Source organism: Ambystoma mexicanum, chromosome 5q, assembly GCF_040938575.1.
Source record: "Ambystoma mexicanum isolate Mex_15411 chromosome 5q, UKY_AmexF1_1, whole genome shotgun sequence".
NCBI lineage: Eukaryota > Metazoa > Chordata > Amphibia > Caudata > Ambystomatidae > Ambystoma > Ambystoma mexicanum.
In genome coordinates this window covers 389,695,888-389,723,726 of record NC_090933.1, presented here as the reverse complement: position 1 = coordinate 389,723,726, position 27,839 = coordinate 389,695,888, and the positions used below count along the sequence as shown (strand labels likewise).

The 27,839-nt window shown below is 43.4% G+C and overlaps 1 protein-coding gene across 2 annotated transcripts in view; it reads right to left on the bottom strand.

Annotated features, from left to right (window-relative positions):
* The window catches only part of THOC1 (THO complex subunit 1), a 1,301,120-nt gene that overhangs the window by 499,690 nt on the left and 773,591 nt on the right, over nt 1–27,839 (bottom strand). For both annotated transcript variants that reach the window (XM_069620878.1, XM_069620877.1), the window contains exons 12-13: nt 24,132–24,232; nt 23,819–23,885 (exon numbers count right to left, since the gene is read on the bottom strand). In XM_069620878.1, the coding sequence (XP_069476979.1) occupies nt 23,819–23,885; nt 24,132–24,232 (168 nt within the window). The remainder of the gene's footprint in view (nt 1–23,818; nt 23,886–24,131; nt 24,233–27,839) is intronic.

Here is a 27,839-nt window from a genome sequence, read left to right as displayed (position 1 = left end):
TTCATCCAAGTGCCTGATGAGCCCAAATGTTGATGGTGATGCAACCTAAGATAATCAACAATCCGAAACTTGATCAGCGACAGCAGTGACTTGCACAGTTATTAGCTGTGGTACGCAGACTGTCTCAGATTCAAAGGGGAAGAAGCAGTAAACGTATGATGTCTTTTCACTGCATCTGCACACTCTGAATGTCACAAGGCCTAGAAGGAGCACTTTTGTTTTGTTTCTATTTATTCATTCTCAACTTGTCATTGTTTATTGCTCCCTTGTTACCTTCCATTTTGCCTTGTGGCACTTTGAAACACGGTCTTGCTGTATAAGTACCTTCTAAATATCCAATAAAATACAATACATTAAAATCTCAGCTGATTCTGATGAGAAGAATTGGCGCTTTCAAGAGGCTCCCATTAAGGACTTGTCTACGCAGACGTCATTTGGGCCCTGAACGTATGTCCCCCTTCCCAATAAAGTTCCCTTTGTCTCCAATTATTCTGCATTGTCTCTATGCAATGAAGGCCCACCTCGTCATCCTTTTTTGTAACCTAGCAAGCCCCCAAAAAATATATTGCAATCTGCCCGGTTGTTACATTCTGCAAAGGAATTTGTTCCAGTGCTGCCACCAATTCCAGTAGTAAGCACCACTACTTTTATCCTTCGGTGGCATCACTGAACAATAACTCCATAATTAGCCTGGGGCACTTGGCGAACCCTATCCGGCTCTGCTAGTGGCCATCCGGTTAATAAAGCATCTAATTCGCTTTCTATTCAAAGTGCCTCTAATTCTTCGTTAACACCCCAAGGTTTCGAGCAACCAATGCTATGGGCAGAGAAGAAGAGCAACACATTTCTTGAACAACCAGCTCCTTATAAATTCATTTTGGAATTGCTATTTGAGCCTGAAGAAATCATGACTTTAAAAAAACAAACTATTCTACAGTTCTTTCATGAAATCGGTGGGCTTTGATCCAATCTCTAAAGATATTGAGCGAATATATTGTATTAATGATCAACTAACTGATTTAGTACAATTAACGATTTCATGGCCAAAATGCTGGTAGAAAAAAATAGACTCTCCAACATTCATGGGCTACGATTTAGTGCTGTATAGCATAAATAACAGTAATTATATGTTTTAATCGCGCCCTTATTGTCTCCTTACTTGTAATCATACTGTTCAGTTAGTAGACCCAGCAACACAAAAAGCGATTGATGATGTTTGAGCCTTTAGCAAGGAATGTATAGCTCAAACTAAAGATTCTGATTTGGAGCACGAGGGGGCACAATCATTTTATGGTCCATAAGGAAATTAAAACCCTAATTACAGGAAACCTGGCTTAAAAAACAGTTCGGCAGTATGCGACCCCCAGCAAAGGAGGCCGTGCCTCAGGTGGTTTAAGAACTTTGATTAAAAATTCTATGTTTAAAACCACTGAAGTTATTTCAAATTCGATTTATGGTCTGGTGGGAAAGAATATAGATTTGTGAGCACAATATAGTCCATTATATCTGATTAATAGTTATTGGAACCCCTCCTGCTCCAATTCTGATTCTTTTTTACTGAATGTCTCGGATCTGTGTGACATGATCAAGATTAATCTAGCTGGGACTAAATCTTGTTGGGGGACCTAAACTCAGACTGTAGTAGCGATTCCCTAACTAGCCAATACACAGGTTGTGAGATTGAAATTAGCCCAAACAATTGTGTGAAATGGAGAGCATTGTTTGGGGTGTGGGATTTAAGGGTAGCAAACGGATGCATTCAGGGGGACAGTCCGGCCAAACCAACATGGTTTGTACCCAGTTCCAGTTCATTTTCAGAGTTTTTGGTGCACAGTCCTTGGTTATTTGAACGCTGTGTATCAATGACTATTTTAGAGAAATCAACCAGCGATCATTGTCCAATTAACACAATATTTAATATTGGGCTTAGCAGTAGTAGAATGGGGATTCATACCGATTTCATAGCTCATATAAATGGACATAAAGTAGCAAAGAATGTAGCCAATAAACAGCGATTCCTTCAGCGAGGTCAACTAGCAGTGACCCAGGTTCCAATGGAAGGGAAACAAATGTTATTTTGCCCTTCGCCCTACGCAACCTTTTAACGGAAATGTAGCAATCCAATTCACAGCCGTCCTTTCTCCCAGCAATCGCGGCGATGCTATTTTGATCTGGAAACTCAAAAAGAGCATTGCGGGTGACTAAGATGGCTATGACGCCATTGCGCAAATAGTGGCGATTACCTAAAAGAATCTAAGAGAGCGCATCAAACTATAGAAATTGGTTAAGGGCTAACAAATTTGACAGAAAGAAAAAAGAGGGCAAAATTGTAGCATCGAATAGCATGCAGAATTTTTGGTCCTTAATCAATAATCTAGCAGCCTCTCAAGAGTCCCTGCAATCAAATCTGGTTAGCAAGGCAGTTTAGGCCAGTCATATTGGGTCCTTACATCGACTCCTGGACTGCTCAGTTCATGTGTCAAACCAGTCTGTGAATGGTCTCTTTCCATCTCAATAGAAGTTATCGTGACGAGAATTAAGAGTGCATCGAGTTCTGGGGCTAGTGGTCCAAATGGGCTGAGCAATGAGACTCTGAAGATGGATCCACTGCTTGGGCAGGTATATTATTTATATATTCACGAACATTGTGCAGTGAACATTTTTGCCAAACTCATGGCAAAACGAGATTGTTATTCCCATTCATAAGGGAGGTGACAGATCTAACCCAGTTAGTCATCATCCCATCACCCTGCTGGTCCCAGAAAGTAACATATTTGCATCTATGGTATTTGATTAACTAGAAGCCGGAGCGTCTTCTGCAGGAAAATTATAGGATGCAGACTGGCTTCTGCATGGGGGATGGGTACAACTACAAATTGGTTTATTGGTAATTGTATGCAGGAGTTTGCTATGAGTGCCCGGAGTCCTCCGGTTTACATCGCTGCCATTGATCTGTCACTGGCCTTCAATACTATTAATCAAAATCAGCTGTGGGAAAAATTGGCATATACCAGATCATCTGTTGGCCTTGCGGATGACAATCCATGAGGGGTCATCCGTCCAGGTGAGGCTGAGGGAAGAGGGTTATTTAACTGACAAACTTAAGACTTTTTGTGGTCTCCACCAGGGTTGCGCCTTGGCCCCCTGCCTAATCAAACTCTAGCCTCTGTACTCACCTCACTTCATTATGTTAGGCGTTCGCTCCCTGTAACCCTGAGCAATGCCTTCTTACCTGTAACTAAGACACTTTCTTGCAACAGGGTCTCGATGCCCCCGGGCTGTAGTGCGCTTTACAAACCCAAATAAATAAAAATAAATACCTGGCGGACCTTGAAGCCTATCTAGAGAATGTTGCTTATATTCCCCTAAAAGTTGGAGGCTTGAGGGTCTGTTGGATGTCCTATGCGGATGATGTTATTTTAGCAGACCAGACTCATATTGATATATGATACGACAGGTTATTAACAACGCGCTTAATACCCAGATGTTTCTAAGCACGGACCCGAGGATCGAACCTGCGTTGCTCCATGTCATCTAGCTTCATCGCATACACTCAGGGGAATGATTTAATTATGAACACCAGAAAGACCATTATTCTTAGGACGGCAAAATAGGCCTTATGCATTCACATGGTTAGTTTGAGAGGACATTATTGCCCCCGGAGCGGATAGTAACTATCTAAGAATAGTATTCTCATCGATCCCCAAAATAATCTGATATTGTTCAGCGGATTAAAACCAAAGCAACCTACCATGCATTATATCTCAAATAGCTCAATTTTAGATTCTGCCGATCTACAATAAATCCTTTATTGAAATATTCTAAACTTAAGATAGTTCATTCTATTCTTTACGGGCAGGAAAAATCTTTTTTGGCAAATGATGTTGATTGGGACTCTGGGGAGGCCCCCGATATGGGGCAAAGCATCCGACTTACCTTTGTGCGTAATAATTTCAGTGATCTGTTTTGTGCTCGGATTGATTTCACTCAAGGGCTGGTTTCCCAAGAAAGTTCTGCTATTATATCGAAATTTCTTAGCTCCCGCTAACAGATCCTTTTTAACAATTTTGCTACAGCAATGAAGATAAAAACGCTAGAAAGCCAATTGGGCGATTTTGATGAGCATTTCATTGGGTATTAATGTGCTCCCTATATTCTTGGTATCAACCACTAGTTTAGTGAAAAGGCTACTCTTTCGTAAAGACTGGCAACAAACTAATAATAGGATGGGAGCCTATTGCCTTTATAATAGTTCACCATGGTTCGATAAACCTGTGGGTATTCTATCAAAGTATTTACACAGATTCCCACATCCCTACTGGCGGCTCCAGTTTCTCCGATTCAGACTCAACTTAATCTTGACTGGTGAGATTACTGCAATTTGTACAGGAGTTGATCCAGCTCAGCACGCCTCTGCACTATATCAGATGGTTGGTGTTATTCATACGAGCGAGCATCTGATGTGTGATTGCGGAGCTGTGCAGGAATATAGAATTAAACACTTTGCTAGATTTATACATAATACTTCTGTACTAACCATGAATGTTTTTTAGGATCAAGTCGCTGGGGAATAGCCGCATTTACATTTTTAGGGGGATCAGTGTTCTTCCAATTAGAGGGAAATGATTTCCTGGTTTACAGTAAAGTTGGGAATAGTGTGCATATTGCCTTATCAAATAGTATTTAAATAGGGAGCATTATTTTTATATTGCCAGTTTATAGGACATTTAAATTACATTATGAATATGGTATTTTAAATGTAACAGTTTAAGTAACATGCATCAGCTCTAGTCGCTATTTTTATTTATTGTATACTTTGTATTGTATTCTATTTAAACATTGCTTACATGGAATGTTTCGCTTTTGACCAATTCATCAATACAAAATTACATTACATTCTGGCAGCACTAAAGACAAAAAGCACTTTCATCTTTTACAAAACAGACCTCAACAGGAAGGCGTCTCTGCATGATTTATTACACCCATGTTGTTGCTGTGGAATTGTGTTCCTATGTACCAGTCCCATAAGGTTTCTGAAGCTTGGGTGTGTGTGTTTGTCAGTCAGGATTGCTCTATGTAGGTCTGTGGCATTGTATGACAGTGTGTGTATTTCTTGTGTGTGGTTTTCTATATGTATATGCTTGTGCATGTGTGTGGTTCATGTTTGTCTCTGTGTATGTGTTTCTTGTGTGTTCTCTGTGTAAGAATGTGTGTGTCTGTTAGCGTGCGTGCATGTGGATTTGTGAGAGTGCCTGTATATTTGTAGGTCTTACGTGTGCAACCTGATAGAATAGACCATGTTTGTGCTTTTGTCTATGTGTTACATGTCTGCCCCATATCTGTGCAGGGAACAGAAGATGACATATGTCGCATATCCCCAAGTTCTCACGACACATCACAAGTTAAACTGTCTACTCTCACATGAGGCCAACACGCACTTCATGTTCGAATCTCCAGCAGGTCCAATTCAGCTTTTCATCCTTGCGTGGTTGTTGATGATAATTCCTGTCATCATATAGCAAGCAGGAAGAATCTGGCATGAAGCGCTGCGTAACAACTTACATTGTTATTTAAGAGTGAATGACAGATCTAACTAGGCAATGTGTTTCGACAGGCAGCGCAACCGTCACTTTATATAGATATGGTGGCAGTGTTTGCCTTTGATCAATATCCCTGGATTTTTGCATATATCATGTTTCATGCATGGCCATGTTTTCCCAGTAAAAAAATAAAATTTGCTTGCAGTTTGTGGATATGCCAGACTCTTTTTGATATTAAAAAGATGTAAGCTGCATTACGTGATGAATCCTGCAGAGTCCTCACAAAGACCCTACCTAAGGTCTCCTCCCAGGTGGCCAAGGAAAGGCAGGCCCTTTCTGACCCTGGGGGTGGTATTAGCCGGGAGGATCACATGAAAGAATAAGGGCCCAGCTGGAACAGGAGGACTCAGTTGGATGAGAGACAGTATTTATCTTCCACAAGTAAGGAAATGTCAGTGCTACCGAAATATGTAATGGCTTGCTGTCAGAGAGAACTGTTAACTACTCAAGCTAACTATCTCCATGTGAGTGAAAACAATCATCTCCACTTAAGCCTTGGAAGGATGAATACGGCTTTTGAGGTCACGGACATTCATAGAGGTAAAGCTTTCATGGCTCCCGGAGGAATATTAAAGATGAGTCTGTAAATATTACCAAATTAAACTCTAAAAATAATAATTCCTTGGTAAAGCCAAATCCTTCATTTAATCCTTATAATACTCCTTTAAGGAATATGAAGAGAGAAAGAGCTGATGTTTACATTGTGGACTCCAAGCCCCACAATTCCCAAGGTACTGGGACGAGGAGGAGGGTTGCAGAGGCACGAGACTGCAAGTGGCAGCCTATTAGAGGTAATGACCCACACCTGACGGAGACTGGGTGGCATAAAAGGCCCCCTCAGATGTAGGCCATAGAGAAATAAGAGAAGTAGAGTAGCAGCAGGAGGTGGAGCAGTCGTGGCACCTCCACGTGGCAGCAGAAGTTAGAGGAGAGCAGAGACGTTGGTACCATTGTCGCGAGTCAAACGGATGCCGGTACTGAGAGGGCCGGTGAAAAGAGGAAAACCTGGTTGAACAATTATGAACTGTTGGTTGAATTCAGAACAAACCGGACTGTATTGGAATGTTTGTCATCAAGTTGGAACTTTATTACACGACAGGATTTCCTGTTGAACAGAATCCTGTTTGAATCTGGGGAAGGGGAATTCACGCAGATATTAAGAAAACCCTGTTTTAGAGTGTTTCCTTTAGTTTATTTTAGGCAGGGAAATCCGTGTCAGTGTAGGGATAGTGAGGTGTTTATCCAACCTTTTGAGTTAATAAAACGGCAAATAAAATGGCATCTTTTGAAAACTGAGTTGTCCGCCACACATTTCTGACCCCTTACAATTAGTTCTCACTGTTCTGAAAATGCATGTAGACAGTACTATTAACACCCGTGGCGGGAGGTGCAACCAATCTTATTTGTTATTTTCATTAATCCTTAGAGAGTGCATGTGAGGCTTCTGGAAGATGCCAAACAGTGAATCTAATCACATCTACTTACCTAGACGCAATTAGTGCACACTGTTATGGGAGTGTTCCTAAAGTCTTACTGGCAGTAAGACTTTAGTAAGCTATCCCAGTGGTTTGTAGATTCCCCCCCCCCCCCAACTCTTAGTATCAGTCTGCACTACTTCAGGACCTTGGTAGAGTAGCAGAGCAGTCCGCTTATCTTAAGAGGAAGATGTGAGCTCTGGTTAAGTACACTGCATCTTTGTTAGATGGGCACAATATAGACGCACTTACACATATTTATATAAAAAGTACATTTTTATTATATTTACAGCGGAATCACTTTAAATACTTCAGACGTCTGTGCTAGAACACTTAGGAATGCTTAATAATACACTTCAAAGAACACTAACTTTTGTGTTTGTTCTCAGTTACATTTTTAGCAACGTTAGAAAGGGAAAAGACAATGTTATCGTATTATCGGTTATTGAGCACTCATGCGGTTTTCAACGTTTATACAGTAATACATTTACTCAGTAAACACATATAGTAAAGTCACTTATACGGAGGAAAATGGTTAGTGTAGCATGAGCTTAGTTCAAGATTCTAGAGACGGTTATTTCGCCCTGCACGTCTTTGAAGTCCAAAAAGGCAACCCTAGCTAAAGGCAGTTCGGAGAGGGCTTAAAGTCATAGAAAGCAGCAAATCATGAAGAGTTGCCGTGGATATCTTCCAGTGTCTAAAGTTATTGAAGTAGCAAGTTAACTAACAAAGGAGACCTTAAAACAGACCAGAGAAGGGGAGACAAGCAGCGGCTTGGGTCAGAGTTAAGAGGGGGTTCCCCTGGACACCTATGTGCATTGCAACGCCCTGGAGCGACTTCTTGGAATCAGGTAAGCAATATCCCCCCCCCCCCACCCCACAGTACCTTAGGTTAGAAGAAAATGTTTGTGCTGGATGCTCTGCGATGTTGCAGCTCTGGACCTGACCTCTTGATTCCTTGGTCTGATGACTGAAGGCAGGACAACGGATGGGATCTCTCAGCAGCAGTCTAGAGGCAGGACCTGTGGCATGACTCAGCAACTTCTTGGTTCACTCTGCGGTGTTGGCACCTTTTCTGCAGCACCAACAAAGGATACAGATCGCCTGGTCAATCTTCTTTGCTTCCTGCAGTCCCACACTCTGGTGATGGGGTCTGGGCAAGTTGGAATTGATTTCTGGATTGTCCTTACGGGATCAGCAAAGATGTGGACGGATTCGTTATTTCCACAACGATGCACTGGTATTGGGGTTCTGCAGCTTTGGAAACTGGTTACATGGCCTTATAACTAGTCCCATATATCGGCAGCATATTATAACGAATACTATGGAACTAAAACCTATTTACCGAAATGCATTCAAAATCATGAGAGGAGTTCTTATAACGAAACGTGTATAACAAAAATCAATATATATCGATAGGAACAAGGAACTCTGAGAAAATGACCCTAATGAGGAACTACGTTTGAAAACACGAGCAACGGTTCAATAACAGTTAATTGCGAGCCAAACAGTGAGGTGACTAGATTGAAGAGAGTAACAGAAGAAAAACAAAAACGCACCGTTTCAACTGCTCAGGTAAGAATTACAACGTGGAAGGGACAACATTAGTGATTCGAACATAACAGTGCCATTGGAGCATTTAAAAAGGGTTCTTAATTGACATTTCATTTAGTAAAACATGGTTTTTTATTCATTTTAGAATTCGATATAATGTGTGACAGCCTGGAATATATTGAATAAAAAAAAGGGGAAAAAACAATTGATTATGAAAGGTTTTATAATGAACAAAAAAAGAAAAAACAATAAAATATATTGGAAATGTGCCGCTTATTACATACACAATTGAGGAGGAAGACCAGTTACAGAGGGTGACAAGATAATTAATGAGAGAACCCACAACCACATGCCCGACAGCTCAGAGGTGGAGATAAAAAAATGAATATCGGAAATGAAGGCAATTGTAGATTCAAATGAAAACGAGCCCAGTGGGTCAATAAAAAAAAGGGTATGCAACTATTTACCGTTCCACGTGGCAAGACAAATGCTTAATGTCAAACTACTTCAAAGACAGTTGTGTAAACTCAGACAAGAAAGCACATTTTCCACCAGCTCCACAAACATTTCATGATGTGAAAACTCCACCACAATGAGAACTTTTTAGTATTTGATAAAAAAAAGATGGAACAATGATTGCCAATTTTCGGAACTACTAAAAACGTTGAATATTTGAAATATGCTAAACAATGGCAAGTAGACGCAGCTTTCAAGGTCTGCCCAAAACCATTTTCACTGTTTTACAGTGAACACAGTATAATACAAGACACTTCACTACCGTTAATACACGGACTACTGCCTTCTAAATCCAAGGAAAATTATTTAAAAATTATAATTTTAGATTTTGAAATATAACAAATCAAGACTATATCGGAAATCTGGTTGTTCATTTCACACAATCATTATGGCGTAAAATACAGACAAATGGAATGCAGAATAGATATACTGAAGATTTGGAGTTTCAATTCAACATGAAATTACTGTTCACATTAGCTTTCTTACCAGAGAATCATGTAGAATAATATTATGAACTTTTGATACAAACTAACTTATAAGACAAATGAAAAATGTTTAGAACCAAGTTTGGACTATCTTGATTCAACATAGATCGGTCAATTGACAAAAAGTGGGACAAGACGAAGACCACGTTTTGACAAAAATCTGTGGAATTGTTACACCGCAGTCAAACGAAAATGCTAAAAATAATAAATGAGAGGGATGGCACAATGGCATGAAACAGTCATTCAAAAGTTGCAATCCGACTTTGTTCCTTTTTGAGTTGTTGCAAAAAGCACCATAATCATATCAAGAACTGCAGATTGCACAATGTATATCGAGAAAAAAAAACTACAGCGCAAAAAAAAATATAGGACCAACCAGCAACTAAAAGAATGTGTACATGCATTCTATAAGCAAGAAAAAAATGCCATATCTGAACAGCACTGCATTTAAAATCAACTATTGAAACAAGGAAAATACACTTACCACTGCGAACGCCAAAACTACGAACACCAAATATCCATGAGAAAAACATACCGCAACTAAATCCAAATGGGAAAAAGCAATCCAATAACGAAAAAAATACCAATGATCCATAGTCAAAATGCTGAAAAAAGATTGAAAACACAAGAAAAAAAACTCCCAAAAAACATCCAATCCACGGTCCTGGAAATCCACAGAAAGCAAAAAGCCGTTTGTTGAAAAAGAACAAGTTACTCTCTTACCTGGTAACATTCTTTCGATGGGATGGTCCGACGACGTATTCCATATTTATGACAGTAATCACCACAGCTGTGCTGCTTCAGAAAATCTTTCGGCGTCTGCGTCGATACACCGTCCTCGAGGGCCTCCGTCGAGCTGACGTCACCGGATGTTATAAGTAGGACGCACAACGCCCGTAGCCTCAGTTGGTTTTTTTCCCCAGAACGTGTGGCACCAATCTTCTGCCAGTAGGACCACAGAAAGCCTTGCGGAAACATAAGCTGCAATCGCATAAGAAATTCGGTAGCGGGGAAGGCAGGAAGGGAGCGATATGGAATACGTTGTCGGACCATCCCATTGAAGAACGTTACCAGGTAAAAGAGTAACTTGTTCTTCAAGGGGCTTGGGTCCTCCGACGTATTCCATATCTATGACAGACTCCCAAAGCAGTACCAACGTAAGGAGGTGGGAAAAGAATTTAGAATATACAAAGTTAGAATGCCCAATCAAATTGCAGAGTAAAGGACTGCCTTGCCAACGGCCAGATCCTGTCCATGGACAGCATCTAGGGAGTAGTGACATACAAAAGTATGGGCCGAAGCCCAAGTGGCTGCATCACAGATGTTGCGAATAGGAACACCCCTCTGCAGGGCAGTAGAGGCAGCCATACCACTAGTCAAATGGGCCCGTAAGCCTACAGGAGGGTCCTTACCCGCCAGGCGGTAACATTCAGAAATTGTTCCATCTAGACAAAGTCTGCTTAGTCACAGCTTGTCCGAAACGCCTTCCAGTGTAACCAATAAAGAGCTGATCGTCCACTCTGACCCGGGACATGCGGGAAATGTAGAAACTCAAAGCACTCCTAGGATCTACCCTATGGAGCCTCTTCTCGTCCTTACCAGGATGCGGAGGAGGATAAAATGCCGGAAGAACAACCTTCTGGTTTAAATGAAATTCCGACACCACCTTCGGAAGAAAGGAAGGACGAACCCTAAGGACAACACTGTCCTTATGAAACACAGTGAAGGGTGGCTTAACTGAAAGTGCCTGTAACTCACTCACTCTGCGAGCGGAAGTGACAGCAACTAAAAATACAGTTTTAAGGGTTCACGGTCTCAAAGGACAAGAATGTAAAGGCTCAAAAGGAGCACCCATTAGAAACTTGAGAACAAGGTACAAATCCCAACTGGGCACCTGGAAAGGTGACGGAGGGAACACATTAGTGAGCCCTTTCAGAAACTGAGAAATTAAAGGAATTTTAAAATAAGAACACTCCTCAGATGAACGCTTAAATATGGACGCCGCCAGGTAAACTTTAATGGTACCCACTTGCAAGCCCCTGTGGGCCAAAGAAAGCCAAAAAGACAGAACTACAGGAATGTCACATGAAAAAGGATCCACATTCTGAACCCTGCACCAGTCGCAGAACTTTCTCCAACGGCACAGGGACTTAGTTGCCGGCCGTCTGGCCGAAAGCAACACCTCCATCACGTCTTCAGGAAGGTCCCAATCCTTATAGCTCAACCTTTCAGAAGCCAAGCGGGAAGGTTGAGGGATCTGACCTCTGGATGGAGAACACCGGAGGCGAGGAGATCCACTTGAGGGGTCCCCCAAAGTGCGAAGATCTCCAGGAGAATCTGAGCCAACTCCCACTCGCGAGAGACCGCGCTCTGCCTGCTCAGAGCGTCCGCCGTCTCCGGCCAGATTAACTGCCGAGATCGAAATTCCCTGCTGGATGGCCCAGAACCAGAGCTGCATCGCCTCACTGCACAGAGGAAGTGACCCTGCCCCCCTCCCTTTTTGTTGAGGTAGTGCATGGCCACTGTGTTGTCTGTCAGAATCAGGACATTCTTTCCTCGCAGTCGGCAGAAAAGCCTTCAGGGCAAGCCTGACGGCCCTCAGCTCCAACAGATTGATATGGAGTCTGGACTCCGACGGAGACCAACGACCGCTGACTGTCAGCTCGTTGGCATGAGCTCCCCATCCCGTGAGGGACGCGTCCATCATGATAGTCACCTCCGCCCAGGGCAGCCAAAACAAAGCCCCCCTCATCAGATTGCCTTCGACGGCCTACCACAGAAACTCCTGGGCGACCGAGGGTGGCACCTGAACGAGGTCCGACATCCTGCCGGAGGACTGTGACCACTGGAGCTTGAGAGCCCATTGCAAAGATCTCATCCACAACCTGGCCTCTGGCACCAGAAGAATGCAGGATGCCATGAGGCCGAGCAACCTCAAGAACTCGAACGCTGGGAGACTCTGGGCATGTTGAAACTTGTGCACCATCTGCTGAATGTGGTGAGCCCTCACCTGGGGAGGGAAACGCTGCCCCAGGGATGTGTCGAGCACCGCTCCGATGTACTGGAGCCGCTGTGTTGGCGTCAAGTGTGACTTCTTTAAGTTGAGGGAGAAGCCCAGCTTGTGAAGGGAGTGGCAGGTGACGGACAGATGATCCAGGACTTGCTCGGGAGAGCGCGCCCTGATCAACCAATGGTCCAGGTAGGGGTAGACGTGAATTCCCCCCTTTGCTGAGATGCGCTGCCACAACCACCATGAGCTTGGTGAAGACCCTCGGGGCGGAGGTCAATCTGAACGGCAGGACTCGAAACTGAAAGTGCGAGATGCCAACCGCGAACCTCAGGTACTTCTTGTGCTTTGGATGGATCGGCACATGAAAATAAGCGTCCTTGAGGTCGAGAGACACCAACCAGTCCTGAAGTTGAAGGGCCTGGAGGACTTGAGAAAGAGTAACCATCTTGAACTTGTCCTTCCTGAGGAGCTTGTTCAAACCGCGCAAGTGCATGATGGGTCTCAATCCTCAGTCTTTCTTCGCAATCAAAAAATACAGGGAATACCAACCCTTGCTCCTCTCCGCTACAGGCACCAGTTCTATGGCGCCTTTCTCCAGCAGGGATTGAATTTCCTGTGCAAGGAGCGGACCCAGACTCTTCAAAGAGAGGTTCCCTGGTGGATTGTCGTGAGGCCTCTGCCCGTGAGCTATGATCTCCAGAACACACACATCTGAAGTAATGGCACACCATTCTACCAGATGCTGCGCCAGCCTTCCCCCAACCGGAGAAGCATGGGCCTCATGACTGAGCTGAAGCGGCAGTGGCTGAGGGCAAAGAGGCTACTGCATGCGCGGCCTTGGCATCTCGAGTACCTTGTTTACCACCTCTGGCACTCATACGGTTGCCCCTTTGACTTGCAGCTCCTCTCGATTTACTAAAGGACGGGTAATATCGAAAGGAACCTCCCCTCTATTGCTGTCCCCTAGGACGAAAAGGCAGAGGTTGGCGAACTGCAGCACTCAACGACTTTGCTGCAGCTTTGGAGGTCTGCAACCTCTCAAGACTCTCGTCAGCCTTGCTGCCAAAAAGATGGTCACCATCAAAGGGCATGTTGAGGAGCCGGCTTTGCACATCAGGAGCAAAACCTGACTTCCGCAACCACGCAAACCTGCATATTACGGTGCTCGCCGCCATGTACTGGCTGACGCAATCAACCATGTCCAAACCCGACTGAACAGATTCACACATGGCATCCTTGCCATCCTGCACGATAGCAAGGAAACCATCCCGTTCCTCCCCTTCGGGAATATGATCAGCCGCTAGGGAAATACAGTTCCACAGAGTGTGCGTGAAACGAGACTAGGCACAAACGGAGTTGGCAGCCTGAAGCGCCATACCCCCAGAAGAAAATACCTTCTTCGCCCAGCCATCAAAACGTTTGTCGTCCCGATCAGGAGGGATGGTAGGGTACGACGCCTTCTTTGCAGGGGCCGTAGCTGCCTGCATCACCAAACTTTCCGGAGTGGGGTGTGTGGTCAAGTAGGAGGGGCGCCACTGGCTGGGCGATATTTCTGCGGCAAGGACTTGCTCACTGCCGGGAGACTCTCCGGAGAAGCCCAAGCCGCAGCCACCCTTCTCTGCAAGGCCATATGGAATGGCAGCACCGGGTCAGTTGGTGGACCCTGGTCCAGGATATCAGTCAGGTCATCCTGCTGAAAATCCCCAGGAGGGGCAGACCACCACAGGTAATCCATGACCCTCGACATCAGGCACCGATGAGAGGAGCCGGCATGCGTGCCAGGTTCAGGCCTACCAAATTCCACCTCCGGAGAGGTGTCCAGTCCACTGGCGTCATGCAATGACTGACGCAGCTCCTCAAGCTGGCTATGACCAGAAACAATGTCATCAGGGACCTCTGCAGGAACCACCACTTCCTCAGACCCCTCATCCACCTCAGAAATATAATCCAGAGGCTGGAAAGAGGGAACCAAAAAAGGAACAAAGACATGTTTTGCCTTAGCCAGAGCTTTTCTAGGGGGCTCCCCCGTACCACGAGGCATCCCCGACAAAACCACCTCGAAAGGCGTCGACACAGGCCTCCAGGGTGGAACCCCGAGCGTGTCTTTCGACGACCTCCGTGCCGCCGCCATCTATGTCTTCCTCGAAGACTTCACAGGTTCACACGGTCTCGATGGCGTCGAGGACCGCGACCTGGAATGGGCATGTCTAGAGCGACCCTCCTTTTCCGACCGGGACCTCGAAGGCGCCCGGTGGTCGCGACGACTGCTCGAGCCTGAAGGCAGACAAGCGGTGTCTCTAGCACAGCCACGACCGGCGTCCTCAGACGGCGCGGACAGACCGGAGCCCTGCGATTGAAAAATCACCAACATCTCCTTTCGGAAGGAATCCCATTCCTCAGGAGTGGAATGCTTGTTGGGACAAGCAACCCGCCGACGGGCAGAATCCTCGGAAGAGGACGGGGAAGGCGACCAGTGACAGCGCTTCCTGGAGTGCCTCGAAGAGGCAGATGAATGGCGGGACCAACTCCCAGACCGAGAACCCCTGGACTCCCGACGACGATGCAGAGAGTCGCCCCTCGAATCGTCTGTCGAAAGACCAGTGGAACGCGACTTCCGGGGCTTGGCCACCTTATCGACCAACAGCTTCTTCTTACGCTCCCGCAAGGCCTTCGATGTGAGCGATTGGCAGTCGACACACTCGTCCGTATCATGGTCCTCCCCGAGGCACCAGAGGCAAGCGTTGTGCGTATCCGTCAGCGACATCTTGGACCCGCACACCCGACACTTCTTAAACCCGGACCGCGGGGTGGAAGAAGCCGAAGACATATTCGATAGCAATGAAGAAACAGATTCGAAGAACCGAAATAACAGGATTCAATAGAATCGAGGCACGGCGAGATCTCTGAAGCGAACACGTTCGCGGAAAAAAACGGAACTGAGGCTACGGGCGTCGTGCATCCTACTTACAACATCCGGTGACATCGGCTCGACGGAGGCCCTCGGGGACGGCGTATCGACATCATCGATGCAGGAGCCGAAAGATTTTCCGAAGCAGCACAGCTGTGGTGATTATTGTCATAGATATGGAATATGTCGGAGGACGCAATCCCCTCGAAATATATGTTTAAAGAAATCCAAAAAACAAAAAAAAAAAAAAAAAACACACACAAAAGGAACTCCATCCACTGCAACGCTGCAAATCCAAAATGCCTGCGATGGTTCTGTTGTATCGTAATGTCAAATATTAGAGTTACTTCAGCTTCCAGTGGTCGACTTGCTTTTCCCTCCAGAAGCCTCACCTATTATACAGCTGCTGCACACACTCCTCTGCAATCTCTCTCAGCATTTTACAGAAAGAGGACAGCCAGACCCCCTGTGGGAACTGGACCTATTAAGGCACTCTGGCAGACAAAGAACAGGGGGGTGGAAAACTCCTCGCCCACTTCCTGCCTGCCCAAACACTCTGGAATCTAGGCAGGGATACCTATGGGTTCCCAACAACCACAACCACACCCACTCACCAACACACCCACACCTCTCAGAATGGTAGAAGAAGGGATAAAGAAAAGCCACACACACACCTCTCAGAATGGTAGAAGAAGGGATAACAAAGAAAAACCACACTAGTAATGGTGAAAAAAGAAGGGAGGCCCCAAGTTGCCACTTGGGTGCCCCTATTGTGCACTACCGGGGCTATGGACATTGCCTGCGGTATAACATAATACACAATAGTTGGTATAACAGATCCATTGCCACCAGCCATAACTAGGTGATTGTTTATGTGACAAAAAAGTCCCTGGAGCATAGAGAAAGGGGATTACTAGGTATCCATTTGGCACTCCACTGAAGGTGGTGCGTGCCAATCTCTCAGACTATAGAGTTTTGGGAGAGATGCAAAGTATCTCTCTATCCTTAAGAACTGTAGTTACTTGAGGATATAAAAAAAATAATCTTAAAGGGGGAATCCTAGGGGACCCCGGCAACACTGCCCATAAGGAGCTATGTACTGCAGTTGTAAAAACACAGATGCCTTTAAGGGATATGGAGCAGACTGACTCCATATTACAGGTAGTATACAAAGAATAGAGTTCCAAAAGACAGAGCCCACAAGAATGAATTAGGGGAAAAAGGCTCCACTCATAAAGGATTGACAGAAAAAGGTCCACAAGTCCAGCAAAAAGTGTTGCAGGTCTCACTAGAGAGGAGATGAAGCATACAAATGATAACTCCCAAACACCCGCCCACACCTTCCATTTTTTGTTTTCCATCAACACTCAATTTTGGGTGGTTGCACAATACAGATAATTCATAAGACGTTATATCAAGCATTACAAATAAAAGAGCAGAAGAGAAACCTAAATTTGATCCAGGAATCACAGCATTGTAGCACAGGTGGAGATCCTCTCAAAAGGATCAAAACAGCTTGGATACATAATTAGGGAGGAAAGAAATGGATATCTGCATGCACTACATTAACCAAATATTACTGGGTGCAGAAAATTGCAATGGGTCTGCAGATTCCATTACGGCCTACCTTATGTAAAGAAAGTAAGGAATTTGTGAGAAAGATGGAACATATATGGAATGAAGTTCACTTCAAAACACAATTGAAACATCGCTCTAGTGAAATAGAAGAAATCACACCAGAACTCTCACCCCCATTAGGTCAGGATGAAATATTAACTATACTTGAAGAAATTAACAAACTAGAAAGTTAGAAGTCTGAATCAAAAAAACAAGAAGATACACAAATTCAAGAGGGATACATACGATTATCTACACGAGGAGATCTTTATGCGTGGATAAACAAGAATCGAAATCAGAGTAATACCACCTAACGATCAAGTTCAACTGAACCTTCTAGTTCAGACTCAGAAACCAACAACACAGACCCTAACACAAACATTAACTAACAGAGCCAGATACAGGGTAGATCTCAAACATCTGAACCAGGTACCATTGATAAACAGACAGACACCCGACTCTACCCAGAGCTTTTTTTGGTAGGACAAGACACAAGAAGAAAGGAACCAGGAGCGGCAGAAACAAGAAACACACAAAGGGTCCTGAATAGGTATCCCTCATGGAGAACTTTGTAATTAATCTCTCCAGAAGGGGTCTGAGCAAGACAGATGTAATTATTCTACAGAAAGGTTTGAATTGTGTCCATACACACAGCACCAACTTATTTGATATTAAAGTGGAACTGTTTCATTTAATTCCTAAAATGAAGCTTAAATTGTTTTTTGCCAATCCTGACAACAATGATTCTGTGACCTCAAATATGGAATACCTAGAATTGAAATATAAAAGTGATTTTAATGCTACCTTTGCCACATGGCACTATAGATATTTACCATGAAGCAGTTCTAAGAGACATTAATAAATGTTTATACATGGAACCAAAGTCTTAGTAAAGAGACTTAGCTACAATAAGAAACTTGTTTGAAGAGGACAATATCACTATCCAGAACACTGACGATTATGAGGCTGAGTGTAACGGACAACTCAGTCACAATCAGACATATGCCATCCAGAAATCGCAGAGAACTTAACAATTTGTCTACTACAGGCTAAAAACCTTGAATGGATTACCGATAAACCATATCCCTAAGACACCTTATTTGCATCTTTTGCCAAAGATACATAAATCTTTACAGTCACCATCAGGCAAGACCTATAATCTCTGCCACAGAAGGCATTTTACAACAGCTAGGGATCTATAATGACGCAATTTTACAACCGATCACACAAACATACAACTTTCATCAAGGGCACAACATTTTTTAACATACTTAATTCAAAGTTATTGTAAGAAATTATATTCTACTGACATTGGACGTTAGAAGCTGGTACACATCTTTACCCCATGACTTGGGTCAGAAGGCTGTGGAATGGATTTTGTTGAAAGAAGATTGGGTGGGTGCCCCAAAAGAAGTTGTGTTCTGCTTACTTGTTTTCATATCACAACATGTGCATTTTATATTTCAATCAGACCATTTACAGATCAGCTGTGATGGGAGCCACTATGGCACCAGGTAATCGCTCTATGCTTAAATTTGAGGAGGATTAAATCGCACATCATCCAGTGTGCCATACATACCTATGATATTGGGGCAGGTGTATAGATGTTTTCATGATCTTGAAAGACACAACCGAGAATTGACATAACTTCCAGGACTATCTGAATGCCACTGACTCAAGAATACAATTCACGTATGAAATTTGAAATCCTAGAATGCATTTTCTTGATGTACATATTGAACCTAACACTCCGTTTCAACACCAGTGTTTAGCATTAAACCCACTGACCGCAACAATCTTTTACACAACTAAAGATTTCATCCTCCAGTCACGCTTCTGAAGTCTTCCCTACAGTTAAACCTACAGTGAAGAATGAAGATGAATGTAGACAGGAATTTAGCAGGATGACCAAGTGATTTTTAGAGTGAGGCTACTCTAGTGAAGAACTAGATGCTGCAAAAACAAAAGTTGATTCTAGGACTTGTATCTTGCTACTTAATAACAAGCATGATACAACACAGACACACATTACACCACTGGTATTTGTAGTCAAACACTTAAATCATCAAGGATGAAAAAAATAATTGTTATACTTAAACATTGGTCTATCTTTTCTTGCAATAACACATTACAGAACCTTTTTTGCAATAAACCAATATTTGCGTACCAAAATATTTGCTATTTAAGTGATCTGATTGGCAACACTAAACCTAGATGCACGCCTGTGGTTACACTTAGACAGGTACTTTACCATATATCTTGCTGAAATTGTAACAGTATCTTCAAGGGTAATGTAGTACTACATCCTAAAACACTTTGCAACTTGCGATACCTGCAACGTTATACATGCCATTAAATGCCCATGCAGACTTTTATATGTGGGACAGACAAGTCGTAAGGCAAAAATTAGGTGGAACGAACACAGATCTAATATTAGATTACATAACCCTAACTCAGCTGTTGCTAGACATTTTGATCAGCAGAGACACCAAATATTATGCGGAATCTGCGAATGAACATTAGCACAGTGGATAGACAGATTAGAGAAGGTCTTTCCTAGCGGAATAAATGAAGAATTGTGCTTGAACTCATTTATAAGGCATCTCTTAGCCTTGAGCAAATTTGAACAAGTCGGATACCTTCATTTTGAATGACAATGTAACTATGAAAATTGCAAACAGTACCTATGCTATGGATTTTAAGGAAAAATAATGTAACATTCACACTTGTACTGCTGAACATTTTAATTGCATCTCCAATTATGTATTTCTTCAATTTAACATGGTTTTTGACACTTGAATTATGTACGTTTTAACTTATTATTATTGGTCTCACTTATTCGGCTACTTCATTCTGTCATTGCAGAATTGTTAACATTGAACAGATACATAGGAATATAGCAGCACATATCCTCAAGTTGACACTGTTGGATATCTTCACTGTACTGTTAACTATGTATTTGTACAAGGCTGTTACATCACTTGATATATTTGTGACATAGGATTGTTCCTATTTCATCTATTTGTTTTCATCTACATTATTTTCTTTATCACGTTCAACTAATACAGGATTGATTCTTGCTTGTTAGTAACAATTCCGAAAGTCCCAGAACCAGTGTTTTTTTTTTACGCACAAACCTTTTTGTTTTATCTACTCTATATTTGCGTTGCCACCTACTGTTCAACATTACACACAACTCCAGTTTCTCTTTAAAATTGTATGACATAACATGATTGTACGTTTGCTGTAACTTGCAAATTGACCATCACTTATCATGGAATCTCCAATAGGAGATTCCAATAATGACCAATAATGTTTATAGTCTCCTATAAACATTAAAATACCAACAGTATGTCACAACATTGTTAGATGTATCAGTGATGAGATTTATCCTAACGTGAGCATTCAACATTTGACCAGACAAGAACCACTGTATAGTAGTTGCTCTATATTGATTGCTGCATGATTAAGAGTATGTATACACCATGTCATACAATTTAATAAAATCCTATATAATGTATATGACAAAAATACGGCTGCATGTAGCCTGATGATTATACAGCAATCACTTTTGAAAAGTATCTTTTATAACATAATTATTTCAATGGTAGTTTATTACATTGCCAATTCAGCCGGCAAAAGGGTATTTGCGCACGAACGTCAAGCGGTCGGCTCCGGTGAGCGTGCTGATGCTACTTTCACATTTAAATGAAGGTTCGACAGAGTGTAGCAGTACACCTTGCCTTTGGGGCCGCATATTTTAGGAAAGGCCTTGTTAGGCACACGGGGCAAATTTCTTTAACCCATAGGGTTTCACCATACATTAAGATCACTTTCAGGACCGTTTTGTTCTTTTCGTAATGGTAAGTGTATTTTTCAGGCCTACCATTTTTCTACATTCTTTCAATGTGTGGAATAAGGTATCCCTATCATTATTACATATTTCGAAAGATTTTCTAACTCACACACTAAACTATTCTATCTACATGATGTTGATGCATATAGGTCCTAAATGTATATTTTTCTATTTTATTTTCATTATTCGTTTTTTAGTCCACTGGTGCCACAGTTGCTTTACAGAACATGTAAGGAGGTTTGGTTATGGATATTTACTTAATGTATTTATCATTTTGATGGATGGACCGCATATCAATTGAAACCATGTACATTCCACATACTCTGTAGCACTGCCCAGACAATGGATGGTTTGTCCGAAATGCACCGGCTGCTATTTCTGCCGCTTCGGTTTTAAGAGAGCACAGGATGCACCATTAAAGGATGTCAAAAAAGAAAATAAACAGATTTTGTTTTCCTAAATACATATCATATATGCGTCTAATGTAGTAGTATTTACTACATAATAGCGTCTCCAGATCTGGTGATCTAGGGCATCAGTTTAGTCCTCCTGCTTCGCCCGCCCAGTCATCCTCCCCCCCACCCTCCCTCTCTTCCCCTCAAATCTCTCGTCCCTTCCCACTTCAGTGATTCATTCCGTGGTGGCGCCACAGCTGCAATGAGTATTTTGTTGCAATGAATACGACACTGCTAGTCCCATTCATTGAAACAAAACACATTGCTCCTTGCACCCTGGGTTTCTGGATTCAAAACCTAGGGTGCTAATGGCAATAATATCAGATCTGGATCGGGTGTTATTGCTATAGTAATTTTTCTTCTGGTGGGCACCATGTTCTTTCAGTAAAAAGAAAAATTGCCATCCAGTTTTAGGGGAGAGTGCATTTCTCCAAGGTAGAGTAGATAAACAAAGTTACTCAATAGATTTCTCAAGGCATGTGGGTTGATGGGGCTTTTCCGATACTCTCTCTCATGGGTCCCTTTGGTCTGTGGTCACTTGGTTATGCAGGTCCCCTTCGACCGCATTTGACATTTGGATACAACATTGGGGCTGAATCCTGCTCTGCTTTTCTGCTCCTGTGGCTGCTGGGTTCCACTGGACCTCCTCTTCTGCATCTCCACTGGTGTCCCCTGGGATCAACTGCATTCTTCTTGGTATATTTGGAAGGAAACAAGACTTTCCTGGCCTTTCCTATTGTTTCCAAAGGGGTACTATTCTCAACACTGGAACTCTTACAATCGACTCGGCAAGGTGCTTACCTGGACTGTGGCATTTCCTAAGGTCTTGCTAGGGTTCTGGATTTTTAACCCAACCCCTGCATCTTTAAAGACATGCTTGATTTATTAGGAACTGTTAGATCTGTACATTACGCTCCTGCATAGAGTATACATTGTATCAGTATATTTTGCTACTGTTTCCCTGCTTGGAGTCTAATATGCCCTTCTGGAACTAGGAAGAGTCTTCCTAAACTATACCATTGACTTTGGCGGCCCTCCTGGCTGTGTTGGGCAAGTGTTCCCCTGGGTTCTATATGCCAATGTATTATGTATAATGCTTGTATTTGGATTGTAATAGGAAACTTGTGCAAAGCTTTGTGTGGGACCCTGAACATGATCATTTTTACAGTTTATTAAAGTGTTTATGAGTCTTTCTTATTAACTTAGCTGAAAGTCGATATTTGTAGTGCCAACAATAAGGTATGGGGCCTACATTTTAGTTTTAGGATTGAGCTAGGCCATTTACTGTTTATCTGTGTAACTTGAGTACTTATTTTTGCAATCAAATAGTTTATGTATGACCTTATGATAAAGTGTATATATTTTCAGTGTACCGTGTGGTGTAATTTTTTGTGACGTCTGTTGGGATGAATTTTACCCCCCTGCCAACGTTTCTTCCTCCCAAAGTTATGCCTGACCTCTCTGGCACAGCTACCATTGGAGAGTCTGGTCTTTACCTTTGGGCCACACCAGAAAGCTGTGCAAAAATCTCCCTAACAAAGGCTGAGGCACACAAGCGTTGAAGGACAGGCACAATTATTGTGGAATTCCCATTTTATAGCATATGGTATTCTAAATGGCATCATGCAGTAAAATGCAAAAGTGCACAAGTAAAGAGTTTTTAAAAAACACAGAAAAATAGCTGCCACTAGCCCTTCCTAGATTGTGTATAATACTAAAGTTAGACAAGAAAACGTTATAGGGACAAAATGGTATGGGTAAGGTGATGTGCGCAGTTAAAAATAACAATAATTCCACAAAGGGAGGCATGGTCTCCTGGCACTGAATCTTAAACACTGATCAGTGTCCACATAAAAAGTGAGCAAAAGGACCGAAAGCAAAGCGGAGCGATTTACTTACCTCCAAAAAGTCAGGTCAGGATGCAGACAATAGCAAAAAGATAAGATGTCAGTTGAAGTCTGTGGGAGGAAAGCAGCAAAAGGGAAGTGTTTCCTAAGAGGCATCCTCCATTAAGCAAAACTTCTACACAAGAAAATATCAGCAAGAATAGCTTATATGGCACAGCTTGTTGCCCAATGTTGTGGCACAAGATTTCCATTAATTACGACATGAACATAATACTGAAAGACATCAATAAAGGGGAGAATGGATTAACTTTACATAACAATAACACATTTCACAGATATTAGTGTGTCTCTATGGAGTAGCAGTTACATCATCAAACAAATGCCTAGTCTGAACAAATTAAAACACTTTTTGTTTTAGCATGGATCGTACTTTTTGATACCTATATGTTCTAAATGAACTTGTATAGACAGAGGTTAACAATTTACAATACAGACCTGGTAAACTAATTTTGTAGTATCCTCAATCCAAAGTGACTGTTCATCCTGGAGGACGAAGGTAGAGCTAAAACAAATTAAAATGAACTGTTAACTCCCATCCCCATTTAGTTTGGATTAACGGAGGTAAAATGGCGTGCTCTTTCAACATTTTGTTTGGCCTATCCAGCGGCAATGAAATGGATAATGACATTAACTTGGAGGGTTGCTTATAGAATTTATGGGTAAGGTGATGCCTAAAATGTGGCCACCTTAATAGATTTCAGTTTACATATTGTGGCTAGGATCATTCTGTGTGGCAATAACAACTCACCTTTTAAATTTGACTTGTCCCTTCAGATACTGGAATAAAATGAGATATTGAAGCAGGATGTGGCGGCGGAAGTTACTGTCACTCAGCTGTAAATCCATTAGCTGTACAGATAAAGCAAGAGCACATTGTCTCAGAACTCGTCAAGACACAGTACGAGTATGTTTAACATGCTCAAAAAATGAAAATCTTTGCAAGCTCTATGGATGAAAACAAAGGAGAGGGCAAATGTCTATCCAAATACGTCAGCTTGAATTTATAGAGTGGATCATCCACCTAAGTGTGGTGGACTGACAAGACCCACACTGCCACTGAAGCGAGTTGCACCTCTTCAGTTCCTTGCACAGGATAAGGGTGGGAAATGTATGCAGGGACTGGGGCTCATACATAAAACAGAAAAATAATCCACCTTCCTGTGTTTGGATTAAATTAACTGTGTTCGAATGGGACAAAGAATACACTGTGTATTGCATTGTAGGGCTACTGTTGGTGGCATTCCCAGAGTTATAGCGTTCCAATGTTTCTTGGCACACAACTCGGAGTCTGCGGGAAGAAGTGATTAGCCTCTTGTCACAGGTACTCTTAACAGCGGTATAACCTAATGCCTGCTATTTGTAATCCACACCCGAATGCGAGTGTCTGGCATACTACTTCCTGATCCGGAGTATACGTGCATTAAATACCCATCTGGTTGGATTAAAAAATCCAAACATTGAGAGCATGGACCAAACAAAAACACTAATTGCCACCATCGCGGTCATGGGATTATGTACTAAAACACCACTGATAAAAGTTTAAAGGTAGTTAGGTCCACACTGAAAACACACATGAAGTGTCTGTAAAAAATGTGCAATCACACAGAGTTTATCATTGTACAACAAATGAGGGATGCCAATGGGTGCCCAATGTGTGCTGTAAAACACAGGTTTGGTCAAGGAACAATGCGTAACCGATATTTTTAACACTTCACAATGGCGCCAAAGAAGTCTTTATTGGACGACTTTCATTGGCTATATAGATCATTTGGGGTCATCACAGGGAAACAGAAAGGGTTTTCATACTTCTGAACATAAATCATTCAAACATCAAATTAACATTTTCAATAGGCCCAAGAAATGACTTGCTACACCAGTGAACATCCTTGCCAATAAATTAGTTTATTAGACACAAAACCCAGAGATCACAATGTTGTGCTTCATGCAATTCTATACCCTCAAAAACATGAGTCACTGCCATATTGTTAATTATTGAGACTGAAAAAAACAATCAATTGTATTTCAACCTATGATCTGTGCCAAGTCAGAATCAGGAGACGGACTCGTTTTGTTTTGTACTGAAAGGCTTTTATTTCGGTGCAAAACCCTAACTTAATCCATCTGATCCCTATACTAAAAGAAATCAGAGACTAAAAGGGTGCACGCTAGGATGTAGTAAAAAAGAAAATCTGTCCTGCTTCTAGAAACCCATCTAGACTGATCTTAACCCTACCACTACTAAGTAACAAAACTGCAAGTGAAAATAGCGATTGGTGGTTTCTGAACCACACCGTAGTTAGTTTGTTACTAGGCAATAGAATCTGAGGCTATGCCCTTCTCACAGTTCCAACAAATATATTTTCCCCAAGGGCTCCTGCCCGTGGCATAAGGAAAAAACTAAATGTCTCTAGGCCTATGGACCAGAGGTTACATTCTGAATCAAACAAAAGTCTCTTCAAGTGCCCTTGGTTGGCTGGGTCTCTCCAGGCTTGGTCTGGAAACCTTTTGGTTCCTGCCCCTCACTGGGGCATTGCGTTGTACACACCATCGTGAGTTCTTCACACATGCTCAGCCCTGCTTGGGATGTTCTATCTGCCTCTATTGGGCTCTTTGGACTCTCTGTCCTGATCACCGTTTCTAGTTTTTAGCCCCAGCATAGGGTATTCAAATTCTCACACCGTGTCATGCTGTTAGCCCCTTTTGGGCCCTTTTCTTCCTCACCACAGTTTGGGGTATACGGTTTCTCACACTGTCTCGGGCTACTGAATGCCCCAACCCCTCTTAGGTCTTTTGCTCTCTCACCCCACTTGGGGACTGCAGATTCTCACCTTGTCAAGCTGTTGGGCCTGTCTGCCCTCCTCCTGGTTTCCTTAGCATACCATGTACCCGTCTCACAGCGGGGACATTCCTTGGGGGAGGAGAACGTGCAGCTCCTGCATCCCTCAGGTCGTCTGTGTCGGTTTGCGAGCGTCAAGTTCGCCTCACTGGTTCAGAACAGGACTTTGGCATTGGTTCTCATAGGCGCCAGTAAACCATGTCTCAGGTGGTTGAGTCTTTTCAGTATGGCGGGGAGAGCTTTGCCCGCTCTTGGCCTGGTTGCAGGGGGGGCAGAGCTCCACAGGCTTACTCGCTCTTCTGCACCTCATGCCATCTGCATGGGATGGCACCCTTACTCTGCCTCTAAGCAGGTGGGCCCTCCTCTTCGTCTTGGCTCTGCAGGCTTTCAAGCTGCACTCCAGCTCGCTCTATTGCCCTTCTTCGTGTCTGTCTCATGATGACTTGATAACCGTCTCTGTAAGGAGATTGCGCACTCCATTGGTTTTGTGATGGCAACAGTATCGGGTTAGAAATTAAACCAGGTAAAACATTCTAAAAGTGATCTGGTGCAAACCCCAAATAACCAATGAAGGCATTGGCTTTCTGAGATAAAGGAGGGTGATATATCTCCCGCTAAGGGACTGCTTCTTTGTCCTCTAAGAGGTATGGGGAGTCGCCCCCAGTGGGTCACCGCTTACCCTGCCCCTTATGGGGTGTGTATTTTAGCAGGCCCACCACACCAGTCCCAAATGGGATGGCTCCTCTTTGGGGAAGAGTGGACGGATTTCCTGCACAGGTCTGAGCACCCACAAAATAAAAACTAATCATGAAACACTGGTCCTTGTTGGAAACTGATCCAAAATGTGTTACAGTAACACTGAAATAACATTTGCTTAAGACAAACACGTTAGTTCAAGCAGATACTGCAACATGGCATGAAGAAAAAAGGGAACATTTCCATGCTTGCAATGTGCATGTTGCAGTATCATCATTAAAGAAGGCATAGTGGGAGACGACTAGGGGGCACAGAAGAAGGCAATGGTTGCTTGCCCAACACGTAGCTCCTCAAGCTGGGGGGGTGGGGTGGGGGGCAAGATGACAGAGCAGTTCCCGAAGCCTGAACTCAGCAGCACCGAAGGAGGAGACCCATGAGAAGCCGTGGCGCTCACTGAACTGAACGGTACTCCCCCCCCCCCAACAGAGGCGGAAAAGCAGTGCCGTAGAGGACCCCACACAGCGGTCTGTCTGGAAGTAACAGGCAGCTGCGAGCGGGAATCCAGGAGTAAGTGGGGGAAGGGTGGCAACCCAGAATGCGGAGCGGAGGTCCGTGCATGGTGGAAGAAAGAAAATGAACTAGAGCGAAACGCAGCCTCACGGAGGTCTTGCGGTGGCCCGGTGGAGTATTGCTCGCGACATAAGCCTTTGCTATTGAGAGGAGGGGGAAAGATGGCGGCCCGGAGGTCGGTGGGAGTCGGCAGGACCATATGCCCCTGGTGGCGAGGGAGAAGGAATGCGGGAAACAAGGCCCAGCGGGAGACACCTCCGGCTGCCATCCCGCATCGGAGAGGGACGAGCCCCACTGACAGCCGAGGAGCAACTCGGGAGGAGCTGCCAGAATCGCGTCCTGAGCAGACAAGGC